The 18809-nt window shown below is 42.8% G+C and overlaps 1 protein-coding gene across 1 annotated transcript in view; it reads right to left on the reverse strand.

Annotated features, from left to right (window-relative positions):
* SH3GL2 (SH3 domain containing GRB2 like 2, endophilin A1) overlaps positions 1 to 6226 on the reverse strand; it is a gene marked incomplete at its 5' end in the record, with an annotated part of 105234 nt that extends 99008 nt beyond the window's left edge. Inside the window, one exon of the mRNA XM_082497721.1 lies at positions 6182 to 6226. Within this exon, the coding sequence (XP_082353847.1) occupies positions 6182 to 6226 (45 nt within the window). The remainder of the gene's footprint in view (positions 1 to 6181) is intronic.
* Positions 6227 to 18809: the final 12583 nt, after the last annotated feature.

Genomic DNA, 18809 nt, shown 5'->3' on the forward strand with positions numbered 1-18809 from the left:
TGTAAGACCACCCCAGCACTTCCCTTACACTTGCACTTGACAGCTACGTAAAACTACAGAGTCGTCTGCACAGTAACCTCTGCAAAAACTGCTTTGGTTAAACCTGTTTACGCTGCTTCAGCTCTTTTATGAAGCATGCTATCAATCCACATGCTAGTCACGAGGGCATGTTTAAATCTTAAAGACGCTGTTTTGCATGAATGACCAAAAGCAGCCAGTTCTTCCTTGCTGTGTAATACTTGAAAGTCAAGTATATAAAACAAAAGTCTGATGCAGGCTGTGTTTTGAGCACAGCATCCACAGATAATCTTTGCCTCCACAGATCACTGGGGGAAAAATTGCAGATGGGTGTCAATCAGTACTCCAGCTTTATATATACATACATACATAAAAATGGAAATGGCAAGTATCACAGAATCACAGAATCACAGAATCACAGAATTATCAGAGTTGGAAGGGACCTCTAGAGATCATCTAGTCCAACTCTCCTGCTAAAGCAGGATTGCCCAGAGCACATTACTCAGGACTGCATCCAGGCGGGTCTTGAAAATCTCCAGGGAAGGGGACTCCACATCCTCCCTGGGCAGCCTGTTCCAGTGCTCTGTCACCCTCACCGTAAAGAACTGTTTCCGTGTATTTGAACGGAACTTCCTGTGTTCTAACTTGTGCCCATTGCCCCTCGTCCTGTCACTTGGAACCACTGAAAAGAGCCTGGCTCCATCCTTCTTCAACCCACCCTTTAGATACTTGTATGCCGTAATCAGGTCTCCCCTCAGCCTTCTCTTCTCCAGGCTAAAGAGTCCCAGCTCTCTCAGCCTTTCCTCATAAGGGAGGTGCTCCAAGCCCTTAATCATCTTAGTTGCCCTTCGCTGGACTCGCTCCAGCAGTTCCCTGTCCCTCTTGAACTGGGGAGCCCAAAACTGGACACAGTATTCCAGTTGTGGCCTCACCAGTGCCGAGTAGAGGGGGAGAATGACCTCCCTCGACCTACTGGCCACACTCTTCCCTATGCAGCCCAGGATTCCATTGGCCTTTTTGGCGACAAGGGCACATTGCTGGGCCATGGATAATTTACTGTCTACTGTATCAGGTGGAAAGATACTGCAGTGACAGATGCTTGAGAAATCCTCACCAAAAAACAAGCCATTATCTTTTTTGTAGGCAAAACAGCAGTTCTTTCAATTAGATTTAGAAACAGGGTTAGAAACTAGAGCAGACTTTTTAAGCCATCAACAACTCAGAAGGGTTACACAGTATCCAGCTAAAGATTAAAGTCAATTTTTCACCCTTTCAATTATGTAATATTAATAAAAAGACACATGGGAATGGTGCCAGATGTGAATACTGTATCTGGCAATCAAGCTAGAGTGCACAAACAGAAGGAATTTCCCTACCTGCTGTGGAAATAATCCCCTTCACAGCTAAGTAAAAATATTTTTTTTCTAAAAATAGTCTTTATTCCCAGATCAAAAATTTGCACCCTTTCCTTGATCTCAAAATGTACCACTCTGCACTGAGAGAAACCAACAGACTGACAGTGGTACATGGCTCTTGAAGAGAGGTTTCTAACAGCCAGTTTGGGCACTATCCTCAGAGGCATGCCACCTTGCAAATGGCTCTTCTTCCTCTTTCCTCCACCTGCTCACAAGTTTCCACACAAGCTCACAAGTTCCCAGACTAGCTTACAAGCTTCCACACCACTGGAAGAGGGAGTTCTTTAAGTCCAACACAAGCAAGACACAGTGCAGCAGCCACACTACGAAAAATATAGCATTGTCCAACTACCCAGAGCAGCTCACACACATACCTTTACATACATGGGAACTGACCATAATTTGGTGGGTAAGGCTGAGAGGAAACACGGAAGGAGACAGGCAGACCCAGTATGAGTCCAGCTTCAGTCACAGCCAGTGGGAAAGGGCAGGTGAAGTGCTTTCACTGGAAAAGCCTTGGAGGCTGCACACAGAGGTCCCACTCAACACTGTGGGAGGGTCAGGAACATATTACCAATATGGGCTTGATGGGGATTTAGGAAAATACTGTTCTCAATGCATCGCTGTCCACATTCTCTATCAGTATTAAAGGAATGGTAACAATTGGTTAGTTGCAGTTTGAGAGTTTAGCAAGTGAAGAGAACATGTTGTGTATAAAGGACGATTGCTTCACCCATTCCAGTGAAAAATATTTTACACGCTTCTGACCAAGGAATTTAAAAAACATTCAGCTACATGGACCACAATATGAAAATCGTTTGAAAAGGAGATTAATATCCAGAATACTCATATTCCCACTGATTTCAATGGAACTGCTCACAAGTTTATGATGATGACACTCAGAAAGGTTTGCTGGATCCATGCACTCTTCCAGGACACTTTCAAAACAGATTAGCAACGCTTTCAAACCCCTCCTCAACCCTAATGTGCTCTTTTTTGCAAATGAACCTATGTTGATAGATTTGAATCAGCGCAGAATCCGTATGAAGCCCACAGGACTTCGTGCTATGTGGGTAACTGCATAGCAAGGCAGGAGTATCATTTGCTTATTAAACACCAACATCAGTCTCTTACAGTGCACTCAACAGGCTGCCTTGTTTAAGAGGGAAGTATGGTACTTCCCACCTAAAAGGCAGGGCACGTAACAAGCTACTGACAACTATGGGTGGAGTGAAAGTTGTTTCTTCAGCTGTTTCATTTCTGAATGTGTTAATGTCTTTCCCTATGAAATTAGTACCTTCAGAAAGCTTAGTTTTGACTGTGCCTCACAAGCCATATTATGCAATGAATGCAGTCATGTGGAAACAAAGCTCATGCTATTTTCGAACAACTCTGTTCAAATGGCCCAGACTGTCAAGTTTGTATCACCCAAAATTATTCTGGTGGTTTTAAAACTGCACACAAACCTGCAGAAAGCAATAGTCTCTCGGTCACACTGGCATAGCACTAATGGCAGAGGAGTTTGCATGCCTAAATAAAAAGGGACCATTTGGTGGCACAGCACTTAGTTGCCCATTCCTGGAAAAACACTCTTTGGAGCAATCTTCTTAGCTCCAGGATGTCTGACAGATTTGTAGCAGCACAGTCAACATTCAAATGGGGTTATTCCTTCTTAGGTGCTCTGTGGGTAATAGCAATAAATGAATAATCTAACCTGCTCCATACTTGCCAATCTAACATCCTGTAGTTCTGCATGAATGTCACGACTTCCAGACTCACCCCCCTTTTCCCATCTCAGAAATACTTCTTCTAAACTTTATGATGCTGCACAGAGGTAAAACCATTAAAGTTTTTCTGAAAGGCAAAAAGGTGAACACTCTATTCATTCTAGAAGGAACAAAGTTTCCTCCTGCTTTTCAATGACTCACTGCCATTGCAGTTGGTGCATGGAACTTGACAGGCATTAGGTTCTTCAGCATGGCTTCTAGTTAAAAAACAGAATGGCAGTATTTCATGCAGGTTAGTTTGATATTTTACGAGTCAAAAAATGATGAATGAAAACAAAATGCTTATGTTGTACAAAACAATTCAGACCTGGAAATCACATAATTTTAAGTTGTCTGCTATGGAAAATAGACTTCTGGACGAAAGAAAAACTTTTTTAGAACATTTAAACTATGCCACAAATCTTTATACTTCTAACTGGAACTGTATTATTAATAATATTTTACAGTCATAATCATCAATTGTCTGTGTATAAGGGGTACTAATGTTACAACAAGAATAATACCACTAAAGATAGAAAGAAACTAAACCAGAGACTTCCAGACTTCACAATGCTAAACTGGGTTAAAGGACACAGTAACCTGAGAAATAACTTGAAATTGTTCCTGGTATGCTTTAGGACTCTATTATGACAGTACATCACACACACGAGTTCTTACATGAATAAGAACCAAAGGAATAATGCAGAATTTTTAAAACTTCTAGTTTGTTTGGTCCTATCTGGGCGGCTTCATTCATACCGGCAATGTCAAGCCATATTTCACCTGGGAATTAATCTCTAGTCAAAAGGATTACTCCCTAGAGTGAGGTCAGCACAACTAAGTCCTGGATTTCTCACTCATACTGAAAACAAGCCAATAAACAGATCAGTCTTGCAACCTACTTGTGAGTCATTCTCATACATGAACGTGTCTTCGTGGCCTGCATACAAACAATCTGTGAAAGTCAAGGCTGGGCCCAAAAATCCCTGGGCCATCTGATGTCAGGCAGCTAAATCTGGCACCAGAAACTTAATATTTTGGTTCCAGGCAGCTAAAACTCTTCCTTCCTTCTAAATGACAGTATTGCTGACAATCAGTGTGAGAGTGTCATCTGAAGGACAGAACAGCATGCACAGACCTTTCACACCGTGCTCCCTCCAAAAAAGATGTTTACCTCTGCTGCTGCGGAGGCATACTCATTAACTTACAATAATAGAGGACTGAGGCTTTTATCATTATTCAGTAAACTTCAGCTTGCCTGCTTCTTAAATGTGGATGACAGAGGCACTGTAGTTCTTATTTTCGGTACCAGAACTTGTGCAGCAGTGATGATTCCTGGGCTCTGAGAGGCACTGTAGGTAGCAGGGGGAGAAATAACGAGGTAGCAACAGCAGATGGGCGCTGCAGGACAGGCTCAGGCACCCTTAACTGCTCCTTACCGCATCTGTCACGAGTACAGCAGGTTTTTGTGAAGCTTATTTTACCAACGATGCAGCACAACATGGTATGAAAGGTGAGACGCAATGTCATCGGATGCCTGCGTGGGCCCATGCAGGACTTGACGTATCCCATTGCATTCAGAGTCACAATGGGTAGCGGAGAAATATGTAAGGCATTGAGAATCAGAATTCGGACGAATTCTTGTATTAGGGACCATTCTTTCAGGAGCACTTCCCCACAGCGCAACAACAGATGAGGTGAAGGAGATGAGACAGATGAGAAAGGAAAAAACACAGGTGTTGAAAAGTGTAACGGCTGCTGTGTGTTGCATGCCTGCACCTACAGGCTGCCTACAGTGACAAGACTGTTACCTGAAGATGCCCGCAATGGCGATTAGCAGGAAATAACTGGGGATTTTGTATTTAGTTGCAAACAAACAAACAAAAAAAAAACAACTCCAAAAAAAAGGCACATTACACTGATCTTCGTCTCAAATCTCTAAATCCAAAGAAATTCCCCTGACTTCTATCAAACCATTTTAGATCCATTCCCAGAGCACGCTGAGTCAGAACCTGATTCAAAAACTGTACCCTCACGGACTATAAAACACAGATTTTGTATTACAAAACAACTCAAAGCCTGGTGAAGCATCCACCCTGACCTTCCTGCACTGTCACAGCATGCCTAGAGCAACAGGACCAAACCTCATTATTCAGGTTTCAGCTGTACTCTGGAGCCAGAAAACAAAACAAAACAACACACACGCACACGCACAAAAAAAAGGTCATGTTTATTGCCGAGGTACAAAGTCAGGCTAAGTATACACCGATGGAAACGTGGTGCACAGCCGCCGGTAAAGAAGGTCCGAGGCCCACGGCAGGTACCGTGGCCACCCCTCGCTGCCTGGAAGCCCATTCCGTGCCCACGCTGGCCCAACGGGGGCAGCGCAGTACCTGCTCCCCGACCCCGGCAGCCCCTGCCCGCCTGCCGCAGCGCGGCCAGAGCAAGGGTTGGGGGGCGGGGGGGGGGGAAGAACCGAAGCCGGGTAGGGGATGCGGCCGGCCGGCACCCCCTGGCCCTACCCACGCGTGTACCGTGCGGCCAACGCAGTCACGCAAAACCGCGGACACCCGTGCAGACCCACCCGCAGCCGCGCGCACTCACGCACCGCGCGGACTCCCGCGCGTGTTGGCGCAAGCGTGCGAGCCACGCGCGCGCCGCCCGCACGGTGGACACCCGTGCACACTCACGCGCCACGCACACCCGCGCACAACAGCCGTGCAAGCCCACTCGCCATGAAAACCCGCGCGCGCGCACGCACGCACGCACAACCCGCACGCGGCCGCACGCGGGAATACCCACGCGCACCCCCGCACCACGTACACCCCCGGCGTGCCCACGCAGGCGGCCGCGCGAGGCACAGCCGCACGTAGCCCAGCACCGCGCAGCCCACCGCACCGCGGCGCGTTGCGGGGCGCCACACGCATCCACGCGTGCGCCCCACGCGCACCCCTTGCCGCGCGCGAGGGGGGCGAGTGGTACCTGGGTGGCTTTGTGGAACTGCTTCTTGAGCCCGGCCACCGACATGGCGAGGGCGGCGCGCCGCAGCCGAGCGGAGCCGAGCGGAGCCGAGCCGAGCCGAGGGGAGCCGCGGGGCGATGCGGTGGGTCCCGCCGCCTGTCTGCCTGCCTGCCTTCCTGCCTGCCCGCCCGCGCCCGCGCCGCTCGCGCTACACGCACCCGCGCGCCCAGCGGAGGCTGTCAGGCGGCGGCGGCGGCGGCCGTTGCGGGGGCGCTGTGACGTCAGGGCGGGACGCACCGCCTTCCTTCTACCGGGCGCGCGGGGGGCCGCCCCTCGCCGCCGTCCTGCGGCCCCCACCGCCCCCACCCGCTCCCACGCGCGCGTCCTAACGGCCGTCCCGTGTCCTAACGGTTGGTCCCAACGGTCGGTCCCGTCCACCCCCCATGGAGTCTCGCCAGCACCAAGGTGCGCGCTCTTTCTGTACGGACACACGCACGCACAGCCCTCCTCCGGGTGGCCTTCCCCGCTCCCCCGCCGCGGTCTGGGCCACAGCCGCGGAGTTCCTCAGCCTCCCACACTCCCTGCGAGGCCCTCAGGCTCGCCCCAGCAGCATCCCCGGCGAGGAGGGGTGCGGAAACGAGCCTGGAAGGAAGAAATTGGTGGCGCGGGAATGAGGAAAAAGAGAGGAAAGCAGTTGCAGAGGGAAAGATCAACGTGGTCCAGATACCTGAAGGAATGTTTGTCACGGTACTGGCTTCTTCAGGCCTGATTTGCCTCAGAGCGCAGACGGTAGTTGTACCCTAGCCAATTGGGATCCCTCAACAAGTGCTCTTTTCTTCTCTCACCTTGATGTCGGTGACACCTAGAAAAGCAAACCTAAAGCCTGCCCGTTCCAACCTGCTGGTGTGGCTGTTGGCTTGAAGGTAAAACCCTAGAACCCAGATAAAAGTCATGTACTTTAGCAGTTCAGTGTCATAAACACTAGCAGAACAGTAATTATCAGTTATTAGGCTCTGCCAGCAAAAGACCAAACAACGTGAGCAATGTGATCCAAACATAATTATCCTCCTCTGCAGGCTGGACCAGTGACTGCATATGTGTGCTGCAAATTAGCACAACCGAGATGCGCAGTCGCTCTTATCAGTTGGTTTGAAAGCAGCCGTGCTATGTTGACTTTCTAACTCCATCACAACAAACACTCAACAGAACATAGTGAAACGGGATGACAGCATTTTCAGAAGTACCTAAAGCTCTTCCTGAACTCTGTGTGGACTCGCCATGGTGCACCGCACAGGCTTGGTGCACATGGCCAAGCTGCACTGCGGTGCCCTTCAGGCCCACATATCGTCTCAGCTCTGTCAGGTATGGGCGAAGCAACTATACCACGTATCAGCATCCAGAGGCAGAGCAACACCTCCAGACCACCCAGTTTTACTGACTTAATTCAGTTCTTGGAAGCTACTTGCAATGAGGGAAAGGATCTCGAACACGAGTCACGTCAGTGCTCTTGGAAGTATTACCGAAGTTATTCATCGTGAAGAATGGCAAACCAAGAATATCCCTCTGTGCACTGTAGAGTGGGGAGATTATAACAGCCTTGTCCTGGGCACAGTAGGAGGCACCCCCTTCTGGCCTAGTCCCAAATCTGCATAGATTTCCACTTTAGTATGAATATTATTTTAAATAATGAAAAAAGAGACCATATGGAGATTCCAAGCAAGGAGTGGGAGTTTCTTGTGCTAGCCATTGTGCTTTTGACAGAAAACTCGCATTGTACTGTACCTAGTACTTGGCAAAAGGGCTCTACAGTCTGCAAACACAGTGAGAGATGGAAAGTAGACCTATGAAAATCATAAATGCCATAATTTGAATTATTTATATAAAATGAAGTATATCTTTCTATGTTTCTAAATAACTGGAATTGAATGGTTACATTTCAGGATCTGGCATTTGCTGGCTATTTCAAAAGAGTACATTCCCATCTGCTACAAATTTTAGTTGAAAAATTGTATAAATAAAAGAATAAATAAGAGACAATGTGGGCATAGAAAGGTCCACCGAATTCAGTTTCTGGGCGAGCAGCTGGAGATGCAAGGCCTCATTTTCAAGGGTATTATGCCCCTGCAGCTCTCACTGCATGTTGATAGAAATTACTAGGATGCTGACTGGCTATAAATCAGCGCAAATAGTAGTTGAATGCCCTGACTCACCTTGTATTACTGACTGTGCATATTTGTGTTCGCACAGCTGAATCTAACACTTTTACTTGTGCTCACACTTCTTTTTTCTTTTTTTATAGAACATCTATATTCCTGGGAGTGGAAAGTCTTATCTTTATTAAAACACAATTTATGTGTGTCAGTGTCAATGGACTTAAAACCACTTTGAGTAAATTAAATGGTGACACTTGTCGGCCAAAGAGAACTTAATTTAGTGTCTGCTCTTCGGTATATCATGTCATTTGTGACTTCTTCTCCTGGAGCAATCTACGTGAATAATGCTTTGAAATCAGCTTCAGTGAGATGACTTCTGTTTTTAATAAACTCTAGTGAACAGTAACAAATGATGTTTGCCTATAATGTATCACATCTCATTTAAAAATATTTATATGTATTTATGAGAGCTATGTGTATATATTTGTATCTATATATATTCCAACTCCAAATCCCATTTTAACACAAATAAATGTAATAGGCTAAGCACTTGTTTTTATTCCATATGGCAAAATAAAATTCTAACAATGCAAAAATAAATTAAGAAAATGTCATTTTTGCATATCCAAGCAATAACCAAATGCAGTAAGTGCTTTTGAAGGTGCAACCCTAATCCTCTTTTGTGCACACTGTTATGACTTTAGGTTAATCATTCTTACATGGCACATAGTAGATTCTGCAAATTTAGAACCACATGCTACTTCTAGCAATATTTGTTTGCATTATCTGATGATTTTAAGAGCAAGAATCTTTGCTAACTTAAACCTGTCATGCAGGTACAATGGGGAGTAATACATAGGAAATAACCCATCTGTCATAAAAAGAATTGCATTTTTGACTACCAAAAAGTTGTAGTGTGGTATTGTCAATACTGATGGTGTGATAAAGATTATACAAGAAATACTTTTATTAACCTACATGACAATATCATTCCAAAGAATTTAGAAGAATAAGATTCTTCTCTATTCTGCCAGTTGCCCTATCATGAACTCTTCAGTTTTTTAAAGAAGGCAAAGAAGAAAACAGGCAAAAAAAAACCCAACCAACCAACCAAACAAACAAACAAAAAAAACCCCACAACCAAAAAATCTCATACTTGATCTTCAAAGAAACAACTAATTTGAGGTAGTTCATATATTGAGCTACTGATTCCAGATGCCTGTTTTTCAGAACCTCTTGACAACTAAGCATTGTCAGAGTTACTGGGACAGAACATTTCTGAAAACTGTACCTTGGCTTTCTCTAGCAGAATGCACAAAATTTCACGAACTTTTTGAAAACGTAAGTCATCTAAACTGTTTCTCAGCAAAACATAGTGTAAAATCTTTTATGGCTAGCTAAATAGTAAATAAATTCCTTATAAATGTCATTGTATAATTTTGCAGCACACTACAGTGTTAAGCCTAATGGCAGAAAAAGTTTTCCATTAATTTTTTTCAACATTTGAATGTTGGTTGTAATCCGTATTTTTGTTTAACACACAGTCTAAGCCTTGTTCCCATTCACTTTGCACCTGATCTCAGCCTTAAGTTTCTGTTACTTCATTTGAGCACAGACAAACTAAACGTGCCCAATTTTTTCCTCAAAACCCTCATCTCATTCTTTTGCAGGGATGTTTCACTCCTATTGCCTGGTTGTTCTTAGATTAATTCTCAAGTTCTCCCTCGTATTTTCCTCCAAGGAACTTATATCCATTTACAGACAGAGAGTAAAGGGGCAACACAACTGGATCATTTGGAGGAATTTGGAGGTTGTTTTGCTTTCCTGTGTCAGGAGTCGAAGGTGCATAGCAGAACTCCAGATGACTTCAGCCTCTACAGATACTGCTAGGGTCTTTGCAACAGAGATAGATAGAGGTGGAAATCTAGGAAACTTCCAGCAGTGGCATGAGATGGAATAGGCTCCATGCTGGTGTAACTCCTTTCATAAGTAAGATGATTGAAAGGCACAACTCTGCTGCACAGAACTGAGCTCTAAAGCCAGTAGGAATTGAATCTGCAGCAGCATTCACTAACTCATACTGGAGAACTTTAGTCAAAAGGAAGAACAGCACCATTGTCTCCTGAGTTTGCTTTGTAACTCTCACACCCAGATTCTGTGCAGGTTAAATGTCTCTTTTAGAAACTAGATCTTGCTACTATGCAAGGTGGTACTGCTATTCTCATTCTGAAAGCCATTTTGTGAAATAAGTGGAAAAAATTATGTCAGTAGATCCCAAAGAATTTGACCCATACGACTTTTTGATACAAGTTTTTGTTTTCCTTAAAATTCAGCTAATATTTCAACAGCGCAAAGTGATGTAAGGCATAATAAAATCCCTTGGTAAGTGGCCTGCCAAAGCAAAATAAAATACTAAAAATACAGCAAAAACATTAGGAAAATGTACCTGAGCCAGACAATTCAAAAAACTTAATTCCAGGAGAAGATGGCGTGGCTGCATATTCTAGGTTCTTGCAGAACATGCAGCAGAAGCAAATCACCCTGTTCAGCACTTATGTAATAAAAGCACATTGGAAAACCAAAGGTCAATATAATCAAACAAGAAACAAACCATCAGGCATCATGAATACAAGTTTTTCTCAATGAGTGACACAGAAATACCAAAAAATACCTAGAGTGTTTACTCACGTTTCACTGGGGAAGAATTTGGATATTTGTAAAGTTATTTGTGGTGTTCTGTCAATGATTTTATATGAAATCTTTGTTGCTCTTACCCTCACGATGCTTGTGCAAGACAGAGAAATATAAAACAACCTTACGAATAGCAATTCAAGGCTCCAGGGAAAGTTTATTCAATCACCCACAATTGCTCAGGAACTGTGTAGCTCAGTCAGAAATTAAGTCAGAAACTAAAATTTATGTATGAGTCCTTACTTGAAATCTAATCTGAGCTACTCTGCTACAGGTCAGCTAGCAAAGATGAGTGAATTCAAGGAGTGTAAATCAGCAGGAGCTGAGTAATCATATGAACATTAAGCCAATGCTCAATTTAAAAAAGGCTGGAACATTATGGCCATGTAAGTGTGAAACATAAAGGAAACAAACAAATCTGTTACTGCATTATCTTGCATGCTACTTGTGGTCTCCGTGTTGGTGAGCGGTCCCTCGCAGTACAATATCAGCAAGACTCATAAATAAAGCACTGCAACAAGCATAGTCTTATGTCAGATAACTTAATCCAATGTATGCATAGTGATATATTTCATCTGTTTGGTTCATTACAGCTTACTACATATAGGTAAATAATGATCTGTTCAGATAGAGATTGTGCGCTGAGAACTCATCACAATTGCTTGGATGGACGAATATATATACACTCATGTTGCAAAATTGTTACTCAGTTTTTCATTTCTGTGCTATAATTCCAGTTCTACCTAAGTAACCATTTTATATTTGCTTTTATTTGTAGTCCATTGGAGACGTTTTGAAGTATTTTAACCTTTAGAAACTTTTAGCCTGTTATCTTTGTCTCATTGTGAGGCACGTGCAGCTAATACAAACTAATGTAGAGCTTCTAAAGAAACTTCTGGCTCTTGAGACTATAAGCCCTGAGAATCAGTGACTGGCCAGTTTTTCCAGACTTTCTGCTCACCTTTCAAATTTCTTTTCTTTTGTGGAAGCATAGGTTGGTTAAGAGAGCACAAAACATTTGAGACATGTAGGGTGGGAGAGAATTACAGAAATACTAGATGGAATTGAGGAACCTCCAATGTACTCTTTTTATGGACATCATTAAGGTGAAAATATCTTCAGAGATTGAAATTACCAGTGCAGTCAGCATGAAACAACCAAAGTTTCATAGCAAATTATGTTAGAATACGAGCTTTGAAGAACAAACAGCTCTTCCAGCTCTGCAGCAGTAACTGAAGCAGTGAATTCTGGTTCAGTGATGTGCCATTAGCTCTTAACCTCTGCAGAACAAAATGCACAGTCTCTTGCCCGCCTGTCTGCGTTTCACAGTATTGCTGCAAATCTGTGTTAGGTTTTGGGCACCAACTGGTCCTTCTGTACTGTAGAATGTCCAATAATAACTGTAATCAGACAGCATTAAAATCGTATTGCATCCAGTTGTTCGTATTGTTGTCCACAGGTTCAGAGGCTATCCCATCTGTGTCTGTTTGATGTACTGAGAATAACTCTCTGCCACCCTTGACACAGATTAGTGATGAAGTTCACAGATGTTGTGACCTATTCCCAGCGGTCCTTAATGCAAGAATGCTGTTAAGACATTAATGCAAGCGTATGGCTCCACAAGCTTGAAAATTAACATTAGTTTGGTCTGATTGCAGAAAGAGTGTTTCTGAGAATTTTGTCTGGATCAAATGGGCCAGATGAGGGACAACAGAAGCAATGAAAGTGCAACTGATGTACTCAAAGGCTTCAGCTGAAACAAGATGATCCTGGAACATCTTGATTTTGACCTGCTGCTTTGGATATTTAGTATTGTGAATGAAATACCCAGATCCCCCCCCCCCCCCCCCCTTCTGACCTTTTTTGTTTTCTTTTTTTTTAGGTACGTAAGGATTACTAGCTCCAGTAAAAAAAAATGGCAGTAATTATCATCTAAGAATGCTAGGTACTGTACCATGTAACAGATCCCAACTACGTACTGAGCCAGGGACCTCAATCACAAACAGATGTACCTTGAGTTCTCTAGCCTTGATGTTCAAACTGGAAAGAAAGAGGCCTTTGCTATGCAGCCTAAATCATGCCTCCATTAAGTGGAATGTTCCTACACTCACTTGGTTTAGTACTGTAAAAGCTCCTGTGTTAATATAAGCCCAGACGCCCCAGGTTCTCAGTCCTGTGCTACCCTCCCTTTCATGGACAAATTCACACTGATCGCTGGGTGAGAGAAGATGAAACAGGGAGAGCATCCAAACCAGACCTTGGTGTCACCCACATAGCTTTCACTGTATAGGTTCCTTTCTGTTAATTAAGTAACCAGTACACTTCTCTGAGCTATCAAGGTGATTAATATTCCATCCTTTCCCTGCACAAGAGGGGCTTTCAAAATTCCAGTATAGGGGGTTTTGTCCCATTTATATGATCGAACACAAGTTACAACAGAGTTCGTACAGAAAGTGAAGAATTGACCGCCCATGCATCTCCAGTGGCTACAGTGAAGTCATAGTATAAATTAAATTGGCTTGTATAATTGATTAGGAATCACTGTTTGGACTATGCTCAAGGCTTAAACTAGAGAGAAAAAGAAAAAGGAATAAATTTTGCTGCTTCTACAGGAACGAAATAGATAACAAAAAAAGTCCCCCACCTCAACTGACTACAAAAACCAAGAAACAGTTCTGTTATGCTCTGTAAACAAAGATTACTTCTGTCTTCCCTACAGCATCTGCTCCTTTACTACAGGGCTTCTCAGGCCTTCTCCCCCAAAATGTGACAGGGTAACTCAAAAAAAGGTCATGGGATTATCAAACTATTTTCTCGTAACCTTTTCTATACCTGCATGCAGGAGTCAATGCAGCCAGGAGTCAATGCAGCCAGGAGTCAATGCAGCCAGGGCAGGGTGAAAAGGCAGAGTTCCTGTACACCTCTTTTGAGCTGGCACTGCATTGTAGAGGAGACAGAGCCTTGTAAAAGTAGGCAGCAGACTCCTACCACAGCACAATATTTTTTTTTTTAGAAAAGCTCCAGTAGTTAGACTTCATAAACTCCAAAAGTGCAATAATGTAGACAGCAGTGCAAGTGTGCAGTACTCTGCCAAAGTAGATGTAAATGCCCCATAAGAAGTCATAAGAAGTGGGAGCAGAAAGTCAATGAGAAAAGAGTGGATCTTGAGCACTGTGCAAACTTCCCAACCCGTCCTTTGCTAAGCAACCTGAAGAGGTCATGACTATTGCCTAGCCTGTGTTTTATAATATAACATCATCTCTGGGATTCTGTGATATATAGTCTCTTTGAAGCACTGGCTACCTCATTCAATTCCTTCCTGTCTGGATTATAGCCAAAAGTCACAGTTTTGTGTTCCCTGTCCCACCTCCAGCATATACAGCCACAACAAACACCCTTATTCCAGAGTACAATAGTGATGCTTTTGAGAATACAGAAAATAGCTAGTTCTCATGAATCAGCTTATGCCAGAGTTTTAGTATCCAACTATTGCAGGGATTCACAACCACTTCCACCTGTAATTTCAGAACGATGCATTTTTTTCCACATACTCTAACCACATTTCTGTATTGTTCTGTAGTCATCTGTGTAATATTTGAAACAACTTGCACAAAAGAAATAAGTTAGACGAAGAAAAGTGTCTTTTGCTATTCAGTGGTGGATTATACAGTCCAAAGACACAGTATTTAGTAAATTTGTAAGCATTTTCCCAGTTTTTCCAATGGGCTAGCCTTCCTCTACTTTGTGTTCAAGTGTGATGTCACAAGGCTAAACCCACATTGTGTTTTAAGTACAACTGATTTGCATGAAGGTGCTGCAGTATTGGAGGCTATGGAAATCACTAAGGTAGTAAGAAATGGACATCCTCAAATCAGGTAAGCATATTGGTATTAAAATAAAAAAAAACTCACTAAGTTGTAAACATTTAGGAATAGTAGTACTCTTCTCACCTGGCTTTAGATATATCAGCAGAGACATAGAATCATAAAATCATAGAATAGTTTGGGTTGGAAGGGACCTAGGTTGAAAGGTCACCTAGTCCAACCCCCCTCACACCTCCCACTACGTTAGGCTGCTCAAAGCTCCATCCAACCTGGCCTTGAACACTTCCAGGGATGGGGCAACAATTTCTTTGGGCAGCCTGTTCCAGTGTCTCACCAACCTCAGAGTAAAGAATTTCTTCCTAATATCTAATCTAAATTTGCCGTCTTCCAGTTTAAAACTGTTACCCGTCATCTTTCCTGTAGGCCCCCTTTACGTACTAGGGGTCTGCTACAAGGTCTCCCTGGAGCCTTCTCTTCTCCAGCTTGAAAAAACCCACCTCTCTCAGCCTGTCTTCATAGGAGAGGTGCTCCATCCCTCTCATCATCTTTGTGGCCCTCCTCTGGACCCACTCAAGCACATCCATAGCTTTCTTATACTGGGGGCCCCAGAGCTTAATGAACACAGTAGTCCAGGTGGGGTCTCACAAAGGCGGAGCAGAGGGGCAGAATCATCTCCCTCAACATGCTGGCCATACTTCTTTTGATGGAGCCCAGGATATGGTCGGCTTTCTGGGCTGCAAGCACACATTACTGGCTCATACTCAGTTTTCCATGAACCAATACCCCCAAGTCCTTCTCCATAGGACTGCTCTCTACCCACTCATTAACCAGCCTGTATCCATGTTTCGGATCGCTCCGGCCCTGGTGCAGAACCTTACACTTGGTCTTTTTGAACTTCATGACGTTCACACAGACCCATCTCTCAAGCCTCCCAAGGTCCCTCTGGATGGCATACCTTCCCTCCAGAGTATTAACCTACCTACTCAGCTTGGTGTCATCCGCAAACTTGCTGAGGGTACATCAAAACTATCTCTACAACTCTCTTTTTAATTAACACAGAGAGAGATTTGCTTCTACAACAGAAGTTACCTGATTTATCTGTGTGTTTTCAGATGATATGAATTGTCTTGCAGATACACCTCTTGTCTCAATAGACTCTAAAAGATAACTAGACAGCAGCTTTGACATAGACTTTTAACAAAGCAGGTGCCTAAACTTATGTGGCCGTAATACTGCTGGGGACAGAGGAGAAGAGAAGACGGTGTGGGTAGGTGGGGGTGAGCACATTTGTTTATTATATTAAAAGTACAAAAGATATGCAGAAGACAGATTTTCACAACAGTGCAGATGTAAACAGAGATGATTCTACTTATTGCTAACTGGAGGTTGTACGATTGAACTGGTCGCTGACACTCACGTATCAGACAATGTTAGGCTCTCAAGACAGAGAATTCAGACAGGGTTTCACAACTTAGCTGATAGGCCCACAAGATGCAATTCCTTCCCTAGAGAGACTGCAGATTACTATGAAGATATTATTTAATTCATGACAAAAATAACCCTAAAACCTCATAATGATGGAGAGGGAAAGGAGAAACTGAAGAGCTAATTGGAGAAATAATTAGAGAGGCATCTTAATTTGTGTTGCCTATTTTATAATATTAGGGGAAACTCTATTTTGAAAGTTCCTCCTCTTTTTTTGTTAAGACTTTTTTTTTTTTTTAGTTTTCAGCTATCTTAAATACTCTTCAGTATAATGTACCATTTGAAGACTGCAGCTATTTTTTGAAAAACTCACTTGTTCATTTTTATTTTTTTTTAAACTTACAAATGACCTATATTTCCTGTCCAATAGCAAGTTTAAAGAGGCAAGTCTCGAACTGGAGGCTGCTTGCATCGTATCTGGAAGAAAAGTTATTGAGATCAGAAATCAATAACTTAAAAATGTATGATATCTCTGGAAGCAAAAATTTCTTTCTAATCATGCCTTTTCCTCATGTCTTAAAAGAAACATAATTTGTGGGTTTGTACTCAGTGCAACATATGTCTGTGCTGATTGCCAGTGATGCCACATTTACTACTGATCAATAAATTTGTCTTTTATATATAGCACTGATTTATATTGAAGTTATTCTACACTGCCAAAACAATACCTCAAAATCAATAAAAACTATGCTATTATAAATATTCAAGATTTTAAAATAGTATTTTTACTGGAAAATGTTTCACTTTCTAAAGGGAAATATTAGGTGGGAGTGAGGAAGAAAGATCACAGGCTGATGATGCTTTGGGAGAGCAGATCAATCAATAAAAGGAAAAGGAGGTCTGATTAAAATGCTAGGAAAGGGATGGTGTCTATCCTCCCAGTTAAATAAATGTAGGTATGCTTTGCTGAAGTCCCAGTGAGACTTCCGTAAGAGATAAACACTGTGTATGTAAACAGCAAGAATGAACTGTATTTAATTGAGTACCCATGACATTTTGTTGAAATGCATACAGAGCATATTTTATAGGTAGTTTGCTAGAGCAAAAGATATGGTTGGGAAAATCAGGCAAGTGTTTGGTACATTTAGAAGCCTCAATGACTTTGTGCAAAAGACTTCTTTTACCAAGTGCGCCAGTCTGGATATCTAATAAAAGGGAGTGCCTCTCTCTGTGTACTTGAGGAACATTCTAAAAGTTGGTTTTAAACTTTCAGAGGTGCAGTCCTTGCTCGGCACATTGAGTAAAACAGAGTACTGACAGTCCGCCCTGAGCTCTGCTTCAATTACTTCTTGGTCTATGCTTAAACATAGTTAAACATCCAGTTTAAAAGGAAAACCCATTTTAAGAATCCCTATTTTTGTGCACACTTTCCTTTGCAAACTGAATTTTAAGCCTAGTGAGAAAGTCAGGCCTGCTGTAAAGGAGATGGAAGCTGTGAAGAATCAGTGTCTTACCCCAAGATTGCATTTGTGCTCTTGAAGTTAAATTAAAAAAAAAAAAACAAACCAAAAAACAGATTCAGTGTCTGCAATGAACTAATCCAAGCATTAAAAGCTACTTCTTTGGTTTCTTCTTCTGGAGAACAATGGCTTGCCTTAGACCTCCTCTGAAGAGAAATGCTTTAGATGCTCCTTTCCATCTGCTGTTTGGTCTTTCAGAGGCCATTAGTGTCTCTAGAACTGCTCAGAGTGGTACTGCTCTGCACTTGCCTCTGCCAGAGTGCTTTAAAATTGGAAACTGACCTTGATCATGGGTCATGTAGCATCAGACCATTCCTACTAATGTCATTTTAAATACTCTATCAACATTAGTGCATACAAGACAAAATAGGCCAGCTGCTCCCAGATGTTGATGGAATGCCAGGAGTCCAAGCTGATAGTCAGAAATGAACTATTGAAGGAAGTACTTATTGCTTTCCCATTCAACATCCAAGACTTCAGGCAGTGCCAAACTATAAATATCTTCAGCTCAAGCTGCTTAAGGTCAGTGGATTAATGTTAACAGCGAACAATCATTAGTGTATTAAACTCTCACATCATCACAATTAGTGGACCTGCTTAGAAAGCAAAAAAAGTATAGAGTAACTGCCACTGAGGAATTAAATCATTCAACTGTATATTGTGAATCTGTGCTCAAAGAATAAAAGGCTAAAATTTTTGCAGCTTTGTTCTTACAGCTCTTAACAGGTTCTTATTTTAGATCACTTCCAAAATCTCAGCATCATGCTTGCTGGAGTTATTCATAGCATGTGGGGAAGGGCCAAGCACAACTGTTATTCTAAGGAGTACTTACAAAAAGACACAAATCCAAATCTTCCCATTTCCTATTCAGTGTGATCTCTCCATTACGTTGCTTTTAATATTACTTTTATGATGTGTTTAGATAGTTCCAGTTATGCCACTATAGAAAGAGGCTAAAGAAGTGTAGTATATCAGATAAGGTACCCAACTTGTATTAATCATCCAAAGAGCAGTCTTTCACATAAATTTTCAAAGC

This window comes from Vanellus vanellus, assembly GCF_965231255.1.
Source record: "Vanellus vanellus genome assembly, chromosome: Z".
Taxonomy (NCBI): Eukaryota; Metazoa; Chordata; class Aves; order Charadriiformes; family Charadriidae; genus Vanellus; species Vanellus vanellus.